Raw genomic sequence first — 23,886 nt, 5'->3', positions numbered from 1 at the left:
CCCTGAGACTGCCAGGAGTGATTCCTGGGTACAGAGCCAAGAAGCATCCTCTGAATACAGACTTCTAGAATCCTTGTCATACCACATTTTACTACACATTCACTGGGGAATAGAAATCTAGTATAATTTTTGTAGCTTACTTTAAAATTAAAGCATTGCATACAAAGTTGATACTTGGCACTTAAAACTAGTGCTACCCCAACAAAAATTTATTAATTCCAAAAGAGATACACCAGCACTCCACCTTACCATAGAAAGGTTTCTGTTTGCTTTTGGTGTCACAAGCAGTGGTGCTCAGGGGCTACTCCTGGCTGTTCTCGGGAATCATTCCTATTAGACTCAAGAGACCGCCCTGGGGAAGTGCTGGGGCTGAAACTGAGTTCATGTGCCAGGCTACCTGCTGCCCCCATTTTTTTTTAAAATGAACTCTATTTGCTCAGAATACCTTCATCCACTCCGTATCTTGCTCCCTATGCGTATTCTGATTAAAAATCAACCCGATTTTATTTTTATTAAGAAAACCAGCCCCTGAAGACTCGGGGGGAAAGCACCTTTTATTTATAATAGCTTCCCTCATTCTACTTCTGCCCCAACCCAGATCACAGATACGCAATGATGTCATTCATTCCTGCTCTGGAGGTGACAGGTAGGACCTATGCTCCCTGCCAACCCTAAGATAATATGAAGTTATCTTGTTAGGCAGCTACCTGTTAAGTAGCATGAGTTTTCCAACTGGCTCCAGAGATCCACACATGCATTTTAAAAATTGTGGAGACCAGTTATTCAGGGGCTCAGGCCCAGTGATGCTGAGGGACTGGGGAGCAAGGAACAGAAGAGAGGGAGTATCTGAGATCAAACCCAGGGACTAGAATATCCATGTATTGTGCCATTTGAGACATGTCCCAACCTCAGGTATTTTATATTAGTACTCTGTAGGTTGCCATTTATATAAATATATAGATACTGTTTCCTTCAGAACTGTAGCAAACAAATGAACAAACAAAAAATGGGGGAAGGGAGATTCCTGGTGAAGGATTTAGTACAGAGAAGGGGCACATGTGGGCATGCGTCTAACCTGGGTTCAATCCCAAGCCTACCTTGGTCTCCCTGAGCATCACTGGGTGGAGCCCAGGAGGTCCCCAAGCACCAGCAGGGTGGTCCTGGCGATTCAGGACCTAAGCAGCACCACACCTTGGACACTAGCACTGGAGAACACTGCAGGGCATGGCCCCCAGAACCCCTACAAAATGACACTGAACTCGGATTCCCAAGTTCATGCTCTGGCCTCTACAGCCTCCTCATACACTAGAGGTTAGTTGATAAAATCTGTCTGTCTGCCTCCACTACCACAGGAAGTAGGCAAAGACAAAAACAGAAAGAGGATAATTTTTTTTTTTTTTTTGCTTTATGGGTCACATCCGGCGAAGCACAGGGGTTACTCCTGGCTCTGCACTCAGGAATCATTCCTGGAGGTACTCGGGGGACCATATGGGATGCTGTGAATCGAACTCAGGTTGGCTGCATTCAAGGCAAACGCCCTACCCACTGTGCTATTGCTCCATCCCCAAGAGGATAATTTTTAAATTACTTTTTACTGTAAATTTTTAAGTTTAAAAGAAAAATCATAGTTTCAAAATTTATTGTGAGACAAGGCCATTCTGTCTTTTATTCTTGTCTAAAATTTGCTACATCTACCAGCACATCACTCAAGATAAACTTTGGAATCTGTCAAGTTCTAAAAAAGATCTAGAATATAGTTCACTGATGTGCACAATAAATGTCATTTGAAAGGGGTTGAAATCTTTCTGATACTCTTCAAGGAATCATAGATTACGATATGGTATCTTTCACTATCAATGGTATATTATTCACATTGTGACAATTTACTAATCTTGGAAGACTTGGTCTATGTTCGGAGTTACTTGGACACACTTGTTGCTTTGAACAATAGTTCATTTGAGCTCATTTTCTTGGCTCTTCTAAGTAGATAAAAGATGACTTGCAAAAAATAACTTTGTCTTGTTTGTTCTAACACATTAACATCTTACATCTGTTTCACTGAGACTCACCTTTTTCAATGCCATAACCTGTACAGAACATAGTTCACTAAGGCATTCAGTAATCTTATCCAAAGGTAATCTGGCTAGGACAAGTGATGTTCCTGAAAGACAAAGGAAGAACATAAGAGCTGAAATAGGGAAGACACTGATCTGTATCACATAGGTAACAGAAAAGGTAGCTCAGTTCCGTCTTCGAAAAAAGGTCAACATTTTGAAAGAAAATGGGGAGGGGGACACTGTGGCCACACCTGCCAGTACTCAGAACTACTCCTGGGTCTGTGCTCAGGAGTGACCAAAGGAAATGCTTAGGGGACATTTGTAGTGCAGGGAATTCGAACCAGGGCCAACAGGTTCAAGGCAAGTGCCTTAATCCCTGCACTATCCCTCCAGCCCCATGATCAGCACTTATTTTGAGTAGCTGGGATTGAACCTGGTCGTCTGTATCCAAGGTAAATTTCTCCGGCCCCGTACTATTCTTTTAAAAACAGTATTTTTTTAAATAAATTTTGATAAATTTTCTGTTTGGCTTAGACAGCTATATTGGTTTTATTTTTTACAACTGAAGTTAAATATTATTTCTCTTCAGCAACCCACTGTTTTACTTTTTTAAATGTTTGATTCTTCAAAATTGATTCTTAAAAACTTTAAAAGTAGCCCTCACAAAGCAAAGTTATTTTTTTGTACAGTTTAGTACAATGATTTTCAAACTTCTAAGGGATTATGACTTACTGGGTCACGTAAACCTCAATATTTTTTTTTATTGGGAGGGGGAGGGTTGTTGGAGCAGGGTCACCTGCAGTGCTTGGTGGTAGAGATCAAATCTGGGGCTCCCACGCGCAGAATAGCTGATCTAGTCCTCTGACTACCCTCCCTAGCCCCCCAAACACAGACATAAAATTTTTTAGGAAAAGTGGGCTGATACTAGAGATTTACTCCTAATTCTATCATTAAAGAAAATCTATGAACTGAGGGAAGGCCACTCTCTCTGGGTTTCAGTTAACCTGTGAAATGGGTTGATGAATAAACAGAACAGAAAATGCTAACTTGCTTTTTCATTTTTAAACAGTGGTGAAAGTGCCTCCCTCTTTCTCTCCAAGTAAAATTTTGACTTGGAACAGTAACAACAAAGTTTAATACTAAAGGACCAGACCTTCCACACTCTGCTGCTTGTCACCCTCCCTTGCCCCCACCTAGAATGCTGCTGCAGCTCCCCAGATCTGAGGCACTCACTAGACGCCAGCCTATGTTTCTAAGTCAAAGATTCTTTAACTGCCATTATTTTCTTTCGCTTCCTAAAATTTAATTTATTGGAACAACAGTAATCAATATATAAATCCAATTAAAAAAAAAAGAAGAAGGTCCCCCCCCACACCCCATGAACCATGGATGAGCTAGACTTACAAGGAATAGCTTCCCTTACTTAAAACTAGTGTATATGGGTAGGGAGAATCTAACTTTCCTTTTATTTCTACAGGTAAGAATGTTTTCTAAATAGGTTTTGTGTATCTAAAAGACAGTAATGATCACTGGGGCGCCACATCCTAGTGGTCATCCTAGATGTCATTTCAGTACCAAGCTTAAAATTCACCGCAAGGTCTGGAAAGAGACCACAGCGGATAAAGGCACTTGTCTTCCATGTGCCTGACCTGGGTTTGATCCCCAGCACCCCACACTGTCCCCAGTGCACTGCCAGGAGTGATTCTTGAGTGCAGGGTCAGGAAAGTGCTGAGCATATCCAAATGTGGCTCAAAAACCAAAAAATTCACCAGAAATGACAAAATGGCAACAATGACCAAAAGGAGTAGTTCAGTAGTAACGGTCACTGATGTATTGGACTATTTATGCCAACAGAGGAAAGCAATAAAAATTCACCCTATGAAAGAAAATATTTCTTAGAAAATGCATAGTTACACTGGTTAATAATGAAGCTGGTCAATAATAATAATAATAATGAAAAAGACTAGGGGACAGAGACAGCACAGTGGGGAGGGTGTCTGCATTTGCGGACAACCTGGACTGGATTCCTGGCCTCCGAGGACTGCAAGGAGTGATCTTTGAGCTCAGAGCCAGATGTAAGCCCTGAGCATTGCTGGGCATGGCCCCAAGACAAAACAAAACCCACAAAACCCCATCCAAACCAAACAAACAAAAAAAATAACATAAATGAGAAAGACTAGCACTCCTATACAGATCAGCAGATCTCCTCTGGCCTGTCAGTCAGCTTGAGAGACTTATGCACCAGCTGGAAGAGTTTCATTCCCTCTTGGACACCCAAATCTGTTTTTTGGAAAGTTTTGGTTAGAAAGCATATTCTTTCTTTCGTGCAGACCTAGGTGCCATTCCTAGTGTCCCATACGGTCCCCAGATCATGGCCAGGACTAATTCCTGACAGCAGAGCTAGGAGTAATTCCTAAGCATTCCCATTTTGTCCCCCCTGAGCCCCTCACCCCCTCAAAAATTACTTTTTTTCCTAGGAGCTAGTAAACTGTCAACAACTCATACTTAAGAATAAATCTGTTTCTGGAACATAGAGATAGCGCAGTAGTTGACCCGGTTTTAATCCCTGGCATCCCATATGGTCCCTCCGCCCCAAGCACTACCAGGAGTGGCTCAAAACCAAAGTAAGTTTCTACTTTCTATAACATAATCTTCCATATATTTCAAAATATTCATGTTTAAAGTTCCTTTTCCCCCCCTTCTCCCAACTTCTTTTGAATTAATTTTTATTGAATCACTGTGAGCTACAAGGACATTTGTGATTGAGTTTCAGGTGTATAATCAACCCCTTTGTCAGTGCCCACTACACCCTCCACCAATCCCTTTTCTCCCTCCCCCCCGCCCCATGGAAGGCACTTTCCCTTCCCCCACTGCCCTAGCGTTCCCTTCCCAAACTATCCTTCCACCCCTGCCCCCGTGGCAAGTGTCCTACTGAAGACCAGTTCTCCTGCTCTGCGTGTCTATTGCCTTCAGCCATTTGATACAGCCTTCCTATTTTCAGTTCTATTATTCCAAACTCCATCACCACTCTGGCTGTTTGTCTCTAAACAGGATTTCACCCAGTGGAATCTGACAAGAGACTAAGATCCTTGTTTTCGTGTATACACTTTCCTTGTTGAAATAGTATCACGATGCTTAATCTCCCGTCATTCTATGAAAGTAATATATGTACAATCACCACCACTTAAAAAAAAAAAGGTTCCCTTCCCCATTAGTAAGTATACTGCAACTGATGGCTGATTTAAGATAATCTGCGAATGGTGTAGAGGAGACGGTCTATGGTGAACACCATCAGTACCTTTCAACAAGCCCACAGCAGCTTCTGGAGACAACATAAAGGAGTCAAGGGAACGGGCAATCTCCAAGAGTCCATTAAAGTGCTGAGCCATGTGATCCCGGCAAACAGAGCATATGTTGTGAATGGCTTTAGCTGCAACAGAAGCCAGAGGCTTTTCACACAGGCCTTTCATCAAGTAGCCCAACACAGGGTCTAGGGAGAAAAGTCAGAGAGCAGAGATTACATAATTGAAAAGCAAGGACAATTTCTAGTTCATTAAACTACAGGTCTATTTTCCCTCTGTTAGGTTAAAAATAAAGCATATTCAAACAGCAATAAAACAAAAAATGATGCTGCTGACACTGTCAGAAAGCAGAGTTCTAGCAATTCATCTTACTTTCTGCAGGAAGGAAACAATACTGAAGGGTCAGAGAAATGACACTTGCCCTGTACTTGGCTGACCCTGGTTTGATCCCCAGCATCACATAAGGTTCTCCAACCAAGCACTACCAAGACTGATCCTTGAGCACAGAGCCAGGAGCAAGCTCTGAGCATAATGGTATGGCCCCCAATAAACAACAACAACAAAATTAAGTGGCTCAACTATGACCTAAGTATATCTACCATGTGCTCTAGATATAGCACCTAGGAAAAAAGAACACATAGCACATTTTTAAAAAGAGGATTTCAGTCAGTAAAAAAGATTGTGTGCAGGGCTGGAGAGTATAATGGGCAGGGCATTTGTCTTGCACTCATCGTGAGTTCGATCCTAGCAGCCCACATGTCCCCTGAGCCCCGCCTAGAGAGAGGATCTCTGAGCACAGAGCCCGGAGTCATCCCTGAGAGCAGCTGGGTGTGGCCTGAATCTGCCCCCTTCCCCAACAACAAAAAGGTATATAAAAGTAGAGATAGGCACAAGAAACCCATCCAATTTTGATATACTAACCACAAGTTTGTGGAGTCTTCAAATTATTAGAATATATCTCTTTTAAATGTTGGGAGAGGTCAGGGCTGGAGAGTAGTACAGTGGGTAGGACGCTTGCCTTGCCAGAGGTCAACCCCCTCCACCCCCCCACCCTGGTTCGATGCCCAACACACCATATGATCCCCTGAACAAAGCCTGCAGGGATTCCTGCAGGATCAGTATAGAGCCAGAAGCAATCCTGAGCACAGCTTGGTGTGACCCCAAACCAAAAATAAATAAATAAAACATAAAGGGAGGTGCATAATACATGGCCCTGGTTTAAAAAAAAAAAAACTGTTGGGGCTGGAGCGATGGGACAGCGGGTAAGGTGTTTGCCTTGCATGCAGCCGACTCGGGTTCGATTCCCAACATCCCATATGGTCCCCCGAGCACCGCCAGGACTAACACCTGAGTGCATGAACCAGGAGTAACCCTTGTGCATCGCCGGGTGTGACCAAAAAAAAAAAAATGTTTGTTTTGGGTCACTCTGGCAGTACTCAGGGCTTACCCCTGTTTCTGCATTCAGGGGACCATAAGGGGTGCCAAAGCTTTAACCCAGGTCAGTGTGTTCAAGGCAAATGCCCTACCCCAGATAAACTTTATCTAGATACTAATTTCCTTATCTTCAAAACTGGGAGGTGGGGTGGGATCAGAAGATTTCTAACTTTACTTTCAATTTATTTTTTATCATCTTTAGCTAATTTTTCAAGTCAGTAAAGGCAACCAGAGGTTATATAAGTCAATCCTCTTCATTTGTACTTAATTACCTTCAAATAATAATTCTTACTCTTTAAATGGAACAATTTTTAAAAACACTGAAAAACGCTCTCCTTTGCTCTTTTAATAGCTCCTAGGTTAGAACTACAGGCAAGTGCTAATTAGCTCAAACATAAGCCAGGACTAGCAAAGACAGAAAGAAACATTCATGTTGAAGCAAAGTTCTAGAAGACATTGTTCCCTTATCTAGAGATCCAATTATTTGAAAGTTCTTTCTCCATGATCTCATCAGATTATAAACAATTTATCAAATAAGCCACAGCACATAGTATTTACTCTGTCTCGAAACAGATCATCGATGAAAGAGAAAGCAGGAAAACTGGAACCAAAGTGAAAAAAGAAAATGAGAAAATTAAGATGCTGCAGTGGCGCAGTGGAGACAGTTTATACCAAGGAACTGAGGGTTTCGGTCGACCACTTCACTCATCTCTCCGACCAACTCAATGCTGGTGTAGCGCACGGCGGTATGCACGCTCTCAGGCAGCCGGACCACACCTTCCAGGACCTCCACAAGGGTCGGGTTGTTCTCCCTGAGAACAAAAGGGAAGCACTTTCTGTTACCATTTCTGAAGCTAAATTCTGGCCAATTTACAGGTTGTAACAACATTATCACTGCTCAAGGATTTCCTTCCAGATAACTATTTGGGTAAAAATACTAACTTGAAGATTTCATGTGAAAGCTATTTTAAACCCTACAAAAAGGGGGACAAGACAGGTATCATTGTTGCAGGTGAAGTTTATCTTCTAAATGCCAGTCAAAAGTCTAAAGACACATCCCACTGGCAGACTCTTCAAATCAGAGATGTACATAGGCATTTACTGTGGATGAATGTTCTTTTAAAGAATCCGTTTACTTCTACATCTGTAGTACCTAGAACAGTGCCTGGCACATAGTGGGCAATCAGGAAATATTGCTTAATGGCTAGATGAATTCATTGACAACCACCTTCTCTTAGTTGTTATTCTCCACAAGATTCTTAAAATTAGAAATTGGAAATTTCAAGAATAGGAATGCACTAAATAATGGAAAAAGGACTTAAGCTGCAGGAATAAGGAAGGGTACCCGACTTGACACATGAATGAAAACTAAAGTTAACAAATTACTTTCCGTAACTCCATGAATTTATTTTTTTTCTACTCCATCTCTTTTTTTTTCACTCCCCAAGTATACTGGCTAAATTTCTTTGAGAAGCATAAAGGATATCCCCACAGTGGTGGCATTTTATCTGGAAGTGAAAGATGTTTAAATAAAAATATCCTGAATTAAAAACAAGTGAGCTACCCAGTAATAAACCAATTCTGGATTGGTTTTATTTGAATATTTATTTTGTTATATGCAAAATACTAAGCTTTTTGTATATACCAAAAAAAATCATCATAATCCAGTTTGCCTAAAATGAGAAACAATAAAACAAGCAATCACTGTAACTGTCCTCCCGTTGTTCATCGATTTGCTCGAGCGGGCCCAGTAACATCTCCATTGTGACAATTGTTACTGGGTTTGGCATATCAAATATGCCACTGGTAGCTTGCCAGGCTTTGTTGTGCACGCGAGATACTCTCAGTAGCTTGCGGGGCTCTCGAGAGGGGCGGAGGAATCAAACTCGGGTCGGCTATGTTGGCTGTTTGCAAGGCAAATGCCCCACCCGCTGTGCTATCGCTCCAGCCTAAAACAAGCAATAAAAATCTACAAAATCTCTCATGTATGTCTTATTAAAATTACTGGAGGAGTTAAGCTAATTATTGAGAGGATTGTCCAGTCTTTGTTTTTGCTTCTTTTGCCGGGGGGGTACGGACGGACACGGACGGGGGTGGGGTGGGGGGGGTGGGGAAGGGGGTTCACACCCGGTGATGCACAGGAGCTACTACTCCGGGCTCAGGCTCTAAGGAATTTCTCCAGGCAGTGTCTGGGGGACCATATGGGATGCTGGGAATCGAACCCGGGTTGGCCGCATGCAAGGCAAACGCCCTACCCACTGTGCTATCGCTCCAGCTCCGGATTGGCCCTTCTTTTCAAACCAACATAAACTGGTTAGAACATCTTTTAATACTCTTTGGATGGTCACTGAAGGTTCTAAAGACCAAAACAGAGTCCATGTGTAATTCAGGACAAAATCACTTTATTTTCTGGGGTGGGGGGTTGGGGGGGGAGGTCACACTCGATGGTGCTCAGGGCTTACTCTCGGCTTTGTGCTCAGAGATCTCTGCTGGAGGGAACCACGTGAGGTGCCAAGACTTGGACCTGGTCGGCCACATGCAAGGCAAGTGCCCTACCTCCTATAGTATCACTCCAGCCCTAGGATGAGAAGATTTTAATAAGGAAAAACAAACCTACTTCATCTGGGCTTTTGCTGGATAAGATTTCAGTGAGTAGGCCCTGAAAGGCAGCTGAGAAAAGTGCACAGTCCTTTTTTTTTTTAAAATATAAATATGTGTCTGAATCACCTCTCCAATTAAGGCCTGGGATCGAGAATTAAAACACATGTATCTCATCACAATTCAAGAAAACCTGATGCATATTAACATTAATTTATAGATTCATGGTACAAATTAGGGTTTTTAAAGATTGGAGATCATAAATAGAACTATTAAGAAGTCATATTCTAATAACTGAAATTAAGTCATATTCTAATAACTGAAATTTTTCCAATTGCAATGACAAATATAATGACTGTTCTTTAGATTTTGCTACTTCTGGGGGGGGAGGGGTGATGGCTGATTTGGGCCACACCTGGAGATGCTCAGGGCACACTCCTGGATGGATTGGGGAAACCAAACGGGAGTGCTAGGGATTGAACCTAGTTATCTGTGTGCAATGCAAGTATTCTACGCACTGCACTATTATGTGGCTCCCTAGATTCTTTTAAGTGCAGCAGTGACAGTACTTTGCCTCTGAAACTAACAAATGATTCCCTAAAGCAGAAAAATAAATTCCATTTATAAGGATAGCTTGCTGAAACTGCAGGTTAAATACTAGTTCTATTCAACTGCTTTTAAGCAAGTACTCCCAATTCAACAGTATAACCAAGTTTCATTACATAGACAATTGTGTGTGTGTGTGTGTGTGTGTGTGGTGTTGTGAGGGATCAAGGCCAGGTCCTCACACATGTAAGACAAATGTTTTGTGACTAAGCGTCTCATTTTTGGTAGCTGTGCAGTCAAATATATCCCAAATTGTAGGCCTTGGGCCAAATGCAGGCACTGCTCTCTTGAAGGCCTCAAAGCTGCTCCCCTCCTCCAGCTCCCCCCCACCCCCACTATAATAAAGCTGCTTCTTGGCCAACAAATAAAATTAAAACAAAATAAAAATGGCTATCAGCAATGCATGCTACTCTGGACTAGACTGTCAAAGTGTAAAAGCAAGACGTAATGTTCCCAAACATATCTAAGAGGGAAATGATATGACTTTCTTTCCTTTGATAGGGTTCCCAGCAAAAGACTTATTAGACACTCACGGATCAACACTCTTTGCTATAGCAGCCATGATAAAGAGAACCGCTTCTGTCACCTCCCAGGGTGGGTTGCCTTCTTTCAGAGTAGAATATAACTAGAGAAAAGAGGTGCATTATGGATCCATTAAAAGGAAAACAGAATAGAATTTCAAAACAAAACAAAAATTCCTATAACTCTAATCAATCCAATCCCTTCTTTTAAATCTTATCTTTCAGAGTCAAAGAAGAAATATTTCAATATTCATATCTCCACATACTGTAAGTAAATAGTATTTTAATATCTGAAATAAGCTCTTTTAATTCTTTGAGAGTGTATCAAGATTATTCTCTGTCCCCACAAAGTGAGTATTATGGAAACAAAACATATTAATGAAATTCTCTTTGATTCAAACAGTAATCGATAAAACTGAAAACACTAAAACGGAGACAGGTAAATCTTCCACATACACAATCTATCATTTTAACTACTGATCTTTTTCAAAACTAATAGGTTAATTTCCTAAAAAGTCGCTGTTAGAAGCACCTATTACAATACTGTATCAAAGCAACAGGAAAAGAGGGGGGAAAAAAAAGGCTAGGCAGAATATTCAGATGTTTAAGTCTAGTCATGGAGTATGACCAGGTATTGGTCAAAACAAGACATTTTCAAATAACAAACTAATCTCTTATTGCAGGGCCTCATTGGTGTCTTTTAAATGCTATTTAAGTCATTTCCCAACTTTAATTGTTAAAGCTCTTTTTTGGGGGGTTGGGGGGGAGAGGGGCAAAGATTATTTTTTGGAACTTGTTTTCCACAAAATATATCTTAAACACTGATAATTGATGAAGTGTTGACAGAGGCTTGGGAGAAGTGCAGAGCCAGTCAGAGAAGAGTTAAAATTTCAGCACTGGTCATCTGTGATCTGTAGAACTCACTGAATCTGCTTTTCAGGAAACCTAAACTCTTAGAAGACAGGCCAATCAACATTCCTTGCTCAATATAAAGAAAAACACATACAGGGCCGGAGTGATAAGACAGCGGGGAGTAGGGTGCTTGCCTTGCATGTGGCTGACCCAGGTTTAATCCCTGGCATCCCGTATGTCCCCTGAGCACTGCCAGAAGTAAGCCATGAGCATCACCGGCCCAAAACCCAAAGAACATAAAATTACATACAGATGTATTTAGATTATATTATACCCCCAAGTAGGCAGAAAAAGGACAAAAAAAACCTTAGGATGGTTTAGTATTGCTGACAAACATAAAAGCTAGTTTTTCAGAACACAGGCTATGACCAAGCAACACAAAAACCACCTCAAACTGAAAATGTTAAGTGACAGTGGAATGGTGATGACTACAACACAATGAGGTAAAAATGTTACCCACTGTTAAGAAAACAACAGGTAGGACCATGAATCTTCTATTCTAGTAACTCTGGGATCAAACTGCATGGAAATCTAACCAAGAAGTGTAGATAATGCCAAATAACTAAAAGGATTCCCAGAAATGGGGACATATTTAGTAAATAAAATCTTGCTGATTTTTCCTGGGTAGGTCCAAATTTCCCATTACACATCCTCAGGATTATAAGGCTCATCTCTGATCATCCATTTCAACTAGACAGTGGAACAGTAGAGTAACAATAAACTGCAAGGGAAAAACTCATAGCCTACCACTGACTTGTGATATACTAAATAAACTACTATATGCCAGTCAGTGTGCTAGGCACCTGCATAAGAAGGGAAAGCAGAAGTGTTAAGACACAACGTGAACATGATTAAAGGGGTCCATAAGACTGCTAAGAATCTCCAAATGGGCTTACCTGAGCAAAACACTCCATAGACCCAATCAAGAATATCAAGTCTTTCACCAGGTCTGATACCCTCATCCGAAACTCCCCAAAGTCGTCAGTCTCTTCAGGAACCCCCTCCTGAAATTTCAAATCAGATTAACACTTATTTTAAATTTATGAAGGCTTTCACTGACTTCATAAAATCAATAAAGAGGCCAGAGGTACAGGTTAAGGTGCATGGCTTGCATGTGGCTGATCTTAGTTCGATCCCTGTCCCTTAAATGTCACTGGGTGTTTAGCCCTGGAAGTTCTGAGCACCCCTAATCTCTGGCCCTGTCTCCTTGTAATGAACCAAGGCCTGGCAGCCTGAGACTCCCCAAAAGGGGTGCAGGGGCCTCCTGAACACAGCAAGGGAGACCCTCAATGTACAAAAATTTAAAAAAAGAAGTTAAACAGTCCAGTTGCAATAAGGAGGGGAACCTGATAAAAAGCCTAACTTCAAAGGGTGTTTTGCCAATAAGGCATATTCTCTACTTAATGTTTTTGCTTGTTTTGTTATACTTTGCTCTGTTGGAAAATTTTAGAGCAATAGGTTTTGAGGTCAGAACTGGAAGAATTAACTTTAACGTTTATAATTTTCTAGAGGTGAGCCAACATTTTTAAATTAATGGGAAAAAACCCTCAAGCTTGTTCCCTATGCCCCTCCTTTCCCCTGTCCCCTACCCTCAAGCCTTAGCAAGAGCCTGCAGCCTGGATGCCATATCAGCACCAGAGTTTGGATTCCTTTTGTGGACTGCACTACACACAGCAAGGCTGTGGTGTGCAGGAGAATGCAACAAATACCAGGTCTTTCTTAAAACAAATCAAAACAAAACAAAACAAAACAACAACAACAAAAAAAACCAACCACACTCAGGGGCTGGAGCAATAGGTAAAGCATTTGCCTTCTTGCACGCAGTCAACCGGGTTTGATCCCTGACATTCCATATGGTCCTGAGCACCACCAGGAGTAATTTCTAAATGCAGAACCAGGAGTAACCCGAGTATCACCAGGCGTAGTCCCAAAACAAAACAGATGGACAGATATACCTTTTTTGCCACACCATGGTACTCAGGGCCTACTCCCTGCTGTCTTCAGGGATCACTCCTGGTGGGGATCTAGGAATGATATGGGATACCACGACCAAAACTGCCGACCAAAGGCAAGCACCCTACCTGCTTATTATAGCTCTATCTCCTTTTAAGACAATTTTAAGATATAGAGATATTTGTATTTCATTCCTCTTAAATTATTTCTACTCCAACATACTTTTGTAAGTAAAGTTTCCAATTAGGACACTGTAGCACTGTCTTCCCGTTGTTCATCAATTTGCTCTGCTCGAGAGAGCCCAGTAACATCTCCATTGTGACTCGTTGTTACTGTGTTTGGCATATCGAATACATCACGGGCAGCTTGCCAGGTTTTGGCGTGCGGGCGAGATACTCTTGGTAGCATGGTTCAAAAAATATGAATAATAACCTTGGACTATGAATCTTGGAAAACACTGCTACTGAGGATTATTGATCTAGATCTATTTCCTTGAGCTGGAGAAACAGTACAGAGGGTAAAGCACATGACCTGCATGTACCTAACCAGGCTTTAATCCCTGGCAAAATCATCATCACCGCCAGCCCCGCACCCCCCCCCCCAAAAAAAAAAACCCAACCCAGATCAATTTCCTTGTTTTAAGGTAAAGAAATTGAAGTCAGGACTGAGGGGGAAATGATAGCTCTCTTAAATGAGACAATGAATTGTAGATACAATTAGAAGTCTTTCACCATAAGGGAAATGTCATGAAATTAGCAAACAGTGGTGCCACAGTGGTAGTAGGGCCTTTCCCTTGCACATGGCTGACTTATGTTTGATTCCTAGCACCCCATATGGTCCCCGAGTCTGACAGGAGTGATCCCTGAGTGCAGCGCCAGGATAAAGCCCTGAGCAATGCTGGGTGTGGCCCCCCAAAGAGAAATAAGATATTCCCTAGCAAGGAAATACGAAGGCAATCAAGCAAGAGCCATTTGTACTAGAGATCATCAGGCTTCTAAGTAGGAAGGAGGTGAAAAGAGTATTCAGGTTTTAATTTTTTTTTCAGGGGCTGAGGTGGCACAGCTGGCATGTTCAGGGGGAAAATATGGGGTACCAGGAATTGAATCTGGGTAGTCCATGCAAGGGTCCACCTCACCCCTTGTATTCTGGCTCAAGCCCAGTTTTAAAAGAATAAGCTCTGAAAACCAGCAGGCTAGATCAGCATTAAGGTTCTGTAGACATAAAAATAGCCAACTCAAACAACAATGCTAACATATGAAGATAACTGTCAAGTCAAATTCTATATGCAGTAGTAAAAATCGTATTTCAGGTCCTGGGGTAAAACAGAGTCAACCAATCAAGATGATAAACTAAATGTTATGAAATTTGAAGAAACAAAACAAAGCAGTGGGCTGAAGAGTTTTCCAATGGACTTTCATTTCCTGTAAATTTTCTATTAGACAAATAGGACACACGCTTGGACGAGCCTTACGTATGAAGGAACCGGCAGAGGAACCCAGCTGTGCAGGACCCGGGGCTGAGATCTCCAAGCCTGCTCGGATCGGGACTAAGCCTCCTCCACCCAGATCCCCCATCTTCCAGTAGCTACCAACTGCCCCCGGTGCCGTGCAATCCCATCAATGGCCAAGACCCAGAGACTATAAAACCAAGCTCCCAGACCAAGACCTCTTATTGTCTAGTTCTCTCTCTCGGAGAACCTCGCAGGCTACCGAGAGTATCCTGCCTGCACGGCAGAGTCTGGCAAGCTCCCCGTGGTGTATTCGATATGCCAAAAGCCATTAACAATGATGGGTCTCATTCCCCTGACCCTGAAAGAGCCTCCAATGTGGCACTTGCTAAAATAAAATCGCAGGGCTAGGACAAATGGAGACGTTACTGTTGCCTGCTTGAGAAAATTGATGAACAACGGGATGACAGTGATACAGTGAAATAAGATATATATACACACACATACACACACATAAATTATTAAATCACAGCATAAATATTATAAAGAGATATGGGGCTGGGGTGGGAAGTTAATATGTGTATTTCTCAAAATTCACATACGTTTATTTCACTGTTTAACCCAACCATCCTTTTTACACTATTAAAAACAGTATAAAATTTTACATTTGAGTGTTTCCACTGAGCATACCAAGTACATCAATGCCAGTAGCCTGTTTTTATTATTGCTCCAGTGGGCTGGAGCGATAGCACAGCAGGTAAGGTGTTTGCCTTGCATGGGGCCAACCTGGGTTCGATTCCTCCGTCCCTCTTGGAGAGCCCAGTAAGCTCTCTGTGGTGTGCTGCCAAAAACAGTAACAACAAGTCTCACAATGGAGACATTACTGGTGTCCACTTGAGCAAATCAATTTTAACAGTGGAGTTCCGCCATCGGTGCTGGAGAAGGGCTATTCCAGATGAGGCTAAGCCTGGTCTGAGAAGTGCTTAGGGGCTCCCAGTGCTATGACAGGCAATGCTGAGAAGTGAGGGCAGGGGCATGCAGTGCCAAGGATCAAACCTAGGGTTTTCTCCATATAAGACATGTGCTCCTGATCCCTGAACTTAGTCTGACCCCAACACTCATTACATTTTTGGGGGACAGAGGAGACGGTGTTTGGGGTCACAGGTGGTGGAGTCAGAGGGTGTTCCTGACTCCGGGTGAACCCTGGCAAATGCCTGACCCTTCAGTCCCCCAATACTCATTAATTTCAACAGCTGTCTAATAATGTTATCTACCTAATTTATGCAACTCTTCTTAAACTGCTAACGAGGGTTCACCAATTTCTACTTTTGTGGATGTTTTGTACATAAAGTACCTACTTTTTTTTTCCCTCAGCAGAATTATTAAGGTAAATTCTGAGGGATTAAAAAAAAAAGTCACTGGCTCAGCAGAACCAATTTCTTTCTCTGAAGACCTCACAGTTTCCATTCTACTGGTATTAACTTAAGTGTAAGCTATAGGGTGACCAAGAGCCTGCAGATTTCATTGTCTTTATTCTTCACTATTTATAGTTACTTTTCAAATTAGTACTTAAGAGAAGTGGAGCAGCAGAGAAGGGATCTTACATGGTCTGGTTCCAGCTGGCAGTGTCGAGCCAAGGCATGAAGCAGCCTCTGAATGTAAGCTTTGAAGATACCATGAATTACTTCATCATTAGTTTTATATAAATGCTCTCCTAGTCGATACCAAAAGTTAAAGGAAATTTCTACAACCTGTTAAAGTAAAAGAGAGAAAGAGAAAAGATGGCTTATTTGGCTCAGAAAAGGATGAAATAAGACAGCTTTATTATTACTGGGACCATAAAGAAAGACTATAAAATAACGTTAAGTGGAACCAATTAAAAATCTGACTTTCTCTAAAGATTTATTATTATCCCTTCTCCAATTATCTTCCCACACTAGGCCCCAAATTCCTTTTAGGATGACAAGCTTTACATTCCATGTTTAGTTCTAGAATAATTTGGCAATATATTGGATTCAGAATTTAGAGAAATAGATAAAGATATAAAAAATCTTTTTAAAGATCTTTCTCTATTCTGAAATCATTTAGGCTAGAGATTAGTACACTGCTTACCAGACAAACCATCTGTAAATCTCTGTACATACCAACTCTGTGTCACTTTTATTTACCCTACTTGAATGAGGAAGAGAAGAAAAAAACCTGGGATTTTGTCACTGCTTATATATAACACTGTTAAGGGCAGTAAAAATTATTACAGTATTAGAATAATACACCCCAATATGTTTTATCCAAATTGAGATATACTAATGGGATTACAGCAAACATTTCTTCTCCTTTATGTGGTAAAAAAAGAATCAAGGATCACAAGACTGGGGCTAGAGAGACGGCACAGTAGGGAAGGCACTTGCCTTGCACATGACCGACCCAGTCTGATCCTGCAGGACCCCGTATGTTCCCCGAGCAATACCAGGAGTGATCCCTGAGTGTGTAGCCAGGACTAACCCGAGCACTGCCAGTTATGGCCCCAAAACAAAACAAAACAAAACAAAACCCCCAAACGAACCCAGCCAAATAAAAGAATCACAGGACCAATGACATAAACAGGTAAAGAAGTCATACTACACATACACAATAAAATATTATGCAACTGTAAGAAAAGATTAAGTCGTATTATACTGCATCACGATGGTACTGGAAGGTATCATGTCAAGCAAAGTCAGTCAGAGGGAGTAGGCTTTCTTTCTAAAGAATTCCTCACGGTGTGCATACCAGTCTGTTCCATTAGATAGGAAAACTGGGGGCTAGAGATACGACTTGAGTACTAAAATCAATACCGTGTATGTGCAGCGTCTGATCACTAGTATTACACAGCCTTAACTATTGCTGGGTTAATATCCAGCAATATAGTTTGTTTAAGCCAAAATAGAATAAACACTGCCAAGTGATATACAATTAAAAAAAAATTCCTGGGTGCTAAACAATTTATACAAATTTTGTTATTAACAATTTTTAAAACTTTTTTATTTGTGAATTAATTTTTTTAAGGGCTGGAGTCATAGTTAATGGACAGCGCATTTGCCGTGCACGTGGTCAACCCAGGTTAGATTCCTGGCAAGTCATATAGTTCCCCAAGCTTTGACAAGAGTGATCCCTGACCACAGAGACAAGAGTCAACCCTGAGGATCACTGGTGTAGGCCAAAAATAATTTTTTAAAAAAAATTCTGGGGGAAAAAAAAGAATTTAAAGTAGAAATCTAAATATAATTGTTTAAGAAACTCAATACAGGGCTTCAGAGAGATAGTACAAAGGCTAAGGCACCTGCCGTGCATGAGGTCAGCGCAGATTAAAACCCTGACAACATGTATGTTCCCCTGTGCCATTAGGATTGACCCCTAAGCACGAATCAGTGTGGCCCCCAAAATTATGCTAGGTGTTGCCTTGAATGTGAGGTTTGACTCCTGGCATTGTAACACACACACACACACACACACACACACACACACACACACACACACACACACACCAAGGAATGTAAATAATATTGAACATAGATTACACTTCACTTAGCTTTGAGAACAATGGCTTTAGCCTAGTATAAACTCTACCTCATACTGCGGATGTCCTGCACAGATAAGAAGCAGTTCTAGGGTCCGCAGGTCCCCAAGACCTTGGCCTGGAGTACAAACAATTTTCTCAAGAAAAGTTTCACATAGTTCAGTGAAAATACGACAGTAATTCAAAACTCTGTAAATAAAGAGAAATGAGAACCGAATCAGAAATTCTGTTATTTTATATTTGGACTAGCAGAATAACTCAAAGAAATAAAAAAGACCCTCAACCTTAGGAAGAGTAATTACTTACACTGGATTATAAAAGCCATGATGACCTTTCCTTACATTATAATATATATAAATATATATATACTTTAAATAATTTGCCTATATTTATTGAGTGTGTGTGCATATATATATATATATAGAGAGAGAGAGAGAGAGAGAGAGAATTTAACTAATTTGCTTATACAGACACACATACACATATATTAACATTCTCAATTATGGGCTGAGGCGATAGTAAAGCAGGTAGCGTGCTTGCCTTGCAGCCAGCTAAACTGGTTTCAGTCCCCATCATCCCATATGGTCCTCCGAGAACTGCCAGGAGTAATCCCTGAGCATTGTTGGGTGTGGCAAAAAAAAAAAACCCCAAAACAAAAAAAGACAACCAACCCTCAATTACTAAAATATCTGAACCCAGGGACAATGGGTAAGGCACCTGCTTGCACACTGCTGATGCTGCCTTAATCCTTGACTTCCAACGACTGCAAGCCCCCCAGGAGTGACCCCTGAGTGCAGAGCCAGAATTAGGACCTGAACACTGCGTGGCCCAAAAAATACTCAAATCAAACAAAATCCACAAATATATGAATTCAATATATGAATTCAATTCCCAACAATTCCATGATTATCACCTCTCTTTTTACATCTAATTTGCCACTCCAGATTTAGGATCTTTAGAATGCAGCTTGTTTATTTACATAGAGTCACAACAAATCATAATGCCTAGATGAGTAACAAAAATTTCATTCAAAACACCAGACCGAGGGCTGGGGAGACACTCAAAGGGCTGGAACACTCGTGTAGGAAGCCCAGGTGGGATTCCCCCACACCAACACAACCAGGAGTTCCTGGGTACCAACAAGCGTGGGTTTAAAAAAAAGAAAAAAGAGAAACAGAAAAATAGAAAGAAAGAAAAAGAACACCAGACAGAAGCTAGGACAACTTGAAATACTCACTTGTCTAAATCTTCACGTGCCACAGCCATGTGATAGGCGGTCTCCAATGTCAGAACTCCTTGAAAAAGTTGCATGGCTAATGGCAAATTAGTTTCCACGTTCTCAATCGCATAGAGAGCTGAGCATACACAATCTGAAGCAGCTTCATGAAGGTTGGATGAGGTTTTATCCTGTTGCTGATCAGTAACAGGAATAGGGAAGTAAGAACTATGATCACTGAGCTTCGTAATTCAAATATTAAGAAGCCAATTATCATCTGTTTCTGAACAAGTATACTTTATAAACCTAACAGTCAAATGATCATGGCTTTGAAGGAGACAATAGCTATCACTTCCCAGGCTGGATTCTGATAACTTCTGTATGCCAAGCAGACCTGTAATTTTTGAATCACAATCATGCCACATGACTTCTAAAATCCATGGGTATTTTCACTACCAGGCCATCCAAACAGCATGCCATGGTTCCTGCCTTATTTTAGTCTAGGAAAATCTTTATTTTTCCTGATACACATACACTATCAAAATAAAAGGATTCAACAAATTCCAAGGATTTGTAACTATACACACCAAGGTATCCCAAAACATCACTATGTTTGTCTTTTGTGTTTGTTTTTGGGAGGCAGGGAGCGAGGGGGAGGGAATCTCAAGCAGTGCTCAGAAGGCCTAGGGGACCCTCCTACAGATTCTCAGACAACCAGGCCTGGAGACCAATGGCTGAGCCCCAGGGAGCTGTACTCTCCCGTGTGTGCATGTGTGAGTGGGTGGTGTCTCAGAGGGAACCAGGTGGTACTAGGACTGACCCTCAGAGAAACCATGTGCTCAGCTCTTCAAGCATCTACTTGCCTGAAACAGTCCTATTCGAGGCACTACTGTTTTCAAATTTAAGTACCAAATATATGAAAAGATGTAATCTACTCTGTTAGTCCCTAAAAAAACCAACTCTATCCTGCACATATCCTGCAAAGTAAACTACCTAAAGTACAAGATATAATTAAGCTGATCAATAACTACCTCTAAGACTCAATGAATATTATTAAAAACACAATTTTTTGAAAACAAGGGGAAGAGAAACCAATGGCTATTTTGTTAACTGAATTTTAACATGCAAATAAGCATGTTAGACTGCTTTCTCCTTTTAATCCAACAACATTCTGAGTATTAAAGCGAAGACCTTACTCTGGTGATTGGCAACAAGAAGGACACTTGCTTTCTTACCATTTAATGTTTTCTAATCACAGCAAAGTGATCTGAAAACACTAGGCCAGTGTTCTGAAAACAGTAGCCCAGAGTGATCTGAAAACAGTAGCCCAGATTAGCTACTCAGAGTGACTATTTGGCAGAAAAATTTTGATAAAGTTGCTACTTACCAAAACCTCAAAAAGGAGTGCTAGTAACTTATTATTAGCCATAAAGTTACTGTCTAAAACTCCTAAATTAAACCAACTTCCCAAACAGCGGAAGACCTTCATAAGCATTTTCTCATCCGTTCCTGCTTTTTCTACACAGGTCATCTGAGAAAAAAGTTAAAACAAATAACATCAATCATTATATTTAAACCACTACTGCAATAACCCCACCTTATAGTGAAGATGACAACCACAATAATAATTAGCAGCTAAAAGTCCTTTGTAAGTAGTAAACACTCCCTAACATTATTGAATTTCCATTAGAATTCCAGGGATAGGTTCTATTATTATCTCTACTATCGCAATTGGGAATCTGAATTATAGAGGTTTCAGTTCTATTTCCAAAATAACTGTTTCTTAGTTCTAGCTTCTGCTTATGTACTCTTATCAACAGAACTATCTTTGAAGTAATACTCATCTAACCACTTGATTTTGATGCTAGAAACAAGCTCTTCACACTACGATATGAAAAGCTTACAAACATTTCAGCTCATCACCCAAGACTCTACCAAACATGCCATCTCCCTGAAGGCAAACGCAAACTCCACGTGGTAGCTTATAAAGCAGATAAAATAAAGTCAGTGAAATGATATTTGTTGCTGTTCTTGGGCCACCCTGGCGATGCTGAGGGGTTACTCCTGGCTGCATGCAGGAATCCCTCCTCTGCTGCTCTAAAGGCAACTATTTTGGCTGCAGCTACACAGTTCACACCGTCAACCCCTTATACAGAACGGGATTGTGTGGCTTCCTGACTGACAAACAGCTGAATTCAGTCACACCGAGTTTCTCAGGTGACAAGCAGTAGATTAAGAATCACTGTCACTGTCCTCCCGTTGTTCATCAATTTGCTCGAGCGGGCCCAGTAATGTCTCCATTGTGACAATTGTTACATAGGATGCTAAAATGAGACATCTGCTTGGACCTAACAAACAATAATCTCGAGACCCCCCAACCCTCTGTGAGTGGAGGAAGTACGCTGTCTCCTAGTGTCTCCAAGTGTCCCTCAGGGTGAAAGCTGTACCTTCATTGGAAAATGCAATAAAGTTGCATGAAACGCTCCGATTCCTGGACTGCAGAGGGCATCAAGTGCCTGCCTAGACACAACCGATCCAGGTTCAATCCCCCGTGTTGTAGATGGTCCCAAGTACCGCCAGGAATGATCCCGAAGCACTCAGGTGCAGGTTCCCCTTTCTTCCCCGAAAGAACCCAGATTCCTCTGACACCAGCTCTTCTTGCACTAATTCATCACCCTAATCTGGTCTGTGACACTGATCACCTAAAACACTCATTCATGCAGCTTTCTTTGGCCGATCCTCTGTAGTTTTCCATTAACCTTTACTCTTGGGCAAGGCTGTCTTCAGGTCCAGATTACTTGATATCCCGTTAACTCATGGATTTGCTCGAGCGGGCGCCATTAACGTCTCCATTCATCCCTGTTGCGTCTAGCATAGCCCAATGGCATCTGCTCGTTCTAGGAACATGAAGAGCCTCAAACCGATCTTTCAGGGTCTTGACAAAGAAGTCCGACCATCTCGTGGGTGGGCATCCACGTGATCTTTTGATGTCCTGTGGAATCCAGTTGGTAATGGCTCTAGTCCAGCGGTCATCTCTAAATCTCATTACGTGTCCAGCCCATCTGATTTTCAATGCCTTGGCAAACGAGACAGCGTTCCTGATTCTTTAGCATTGATGGAGGTCGGAACTCCGGATTCTTTCTCTCATTTGAGTGAAGTGTGATACTCCAAGCATAGCTCTTTTGATTTCTCTTTGAGAGACCCGAAGAGTGTTCTCATCCTGTTTTCGTAGGGCCCAGGTTAATGCAGGAAGAACAGTGGAATCGAAGAGATGTGCTCGGAGCTGGAGGTTCTTCGTCTTCTTAGTTATTTCTTCAACACTCTTGAAGGCGTTCCAAGCTGCTCTCTTCCTCCTGCACAACTCAGGTGCCAGGTCATTCGTCATGTTGACTTCTCGACCTAGGTACACATAACTGTTGCATTCAGAGATGGTTGTTCCGCTGAGAGTGAATGGAACGTCAGGAACAAAACTGTTTCTCATGAACATTGTCTTTGTGAGATTCAGCTGTAATGCGACCTTTCCACACTCATGGTCAAAGTCGGCTAGCATTTGTGCCGCTTGGCTGGTGTTTGGTGTTATTAAAACGATGTCATCAGCAAAGCGGAGGTGGTATAGTTGCCGACCATCTATCTTCACTCCCATTCCTTCCCATTTCAGTCATTGCATGACATTCTCAAGGGTGGCACTGAAGAGTTTTGGTGAAACAGTATCACCTTGTCGAACCCCTCTCCTGACATGGATGATCACTTCTTTGTAGAATGGTGAGATCTTGGTAGTGAATCTGTAATACAGCTCATGGAGGATCCTGATGTATTGAGTTTGAACTCCCTGATTGGCTAGGGCTTCGATGACCCCGGAGAACCAGGTCCAGATAACTAAAAAAAACAAAGCTGACTAACACATGGACCTGCACAGTCGGCTAGTGCCTATGAAGGCAGACAGCTGCTTGACAGGTCCTACTTGGAGACTGTAATGACAGCAGATCCTCTCACTGGGCAGAACTCTAAGCAATGTATCTGGTTCCTAAAGTAGAAGAGGACCAGACATATGGAGTTGCATTAATTCAGGGTCAATGATCAGTGGTTCAGCTAGGCAAAGACCCTGCAGAGAAATTCCCAGAGAAAAGGGGCACTGCTTCCTGGTTCTGGTGGGCTTCATCACCTTCTGCAGAAGAAAGTGGAGCTTTCCAGGACCAAGCGCCAAGCGCACTGGGGCTCTGCTCTCACACCCACTGCCCAGCACTCCCCGCGCCCCACACCAACGGTTCCCTAGCAAGGTGCTTC

At 41.8% G+C, this 23,886-nt stretch overlaps 1 protein-coding gene across 3 annotated transcripts in view; it reads right to left on the bottom strand.

Moving 5' to 3' along the window:
* TNPO3 (transportin 3) overlaps positions 1-23,886 on the bottom strand; it is an 85,671-nt gene that overhangs the window by 22,811 nt on the left and 38,974 nt on the right. For all 3 annotated transcript variants that reach the window (XM_056117989.1, XM_056117988.1, XM_056117990.1), the window contains 9 exons: positions 20,990-21,133; positions 19,624-19,799; positions 18,437-18,575; positions 16,435-16,581; positions 12,327-12,434; positions 10,531-10,622; positions 7,466-7,605; positions 5,356-5,547; positions 2,070-2,161 (listed from right to left, as the gene is read on the bottom strand). In XM_056117989.1, the coding sequence (XP_055973964.1) occupies positions 2,070-2,161; positions 5,356-5,547; positions 7,466-7,605; positions 10,531-10,622; positions 12,327-12,434; positions 16,435-16,581; positions 18,437-18,575; positions 19,624-19,799; positions 20,990-21,133 (1,230 nt within the window). The remainder of the gene's footprint in view (positions 1-2,069; positions 2,162-5,355; positions 5,548-7,465; positions 7,606-10,530; positions 10,623-12,326; positions 12,435-16,434; positions 16,582-18,436; positions 18,576-19,623; positions 19,800-20,989; positions 21,134-23,886) is intronic.

Source organism: Sorex fumeus, unplaced genomic scaffold, assembly GCF_029834395.1.
Source record: "Sorex fumeus unplaced genomic scaffold, SorFum_2.1 ptg000037l, whole genome shotgun sequence".
Taxonomy (NCBI): Eukaryota; Metazoa; Chordata; class Mammalia; order Eulipotyphla; family Soricidae; genus Sorex; species Sorex fumeus.
The sequence above is the reverse complement of the archived record's forward strand: the minus strand, read 5'-3'. Positions and strand labels throughout refer to the sequence as shown.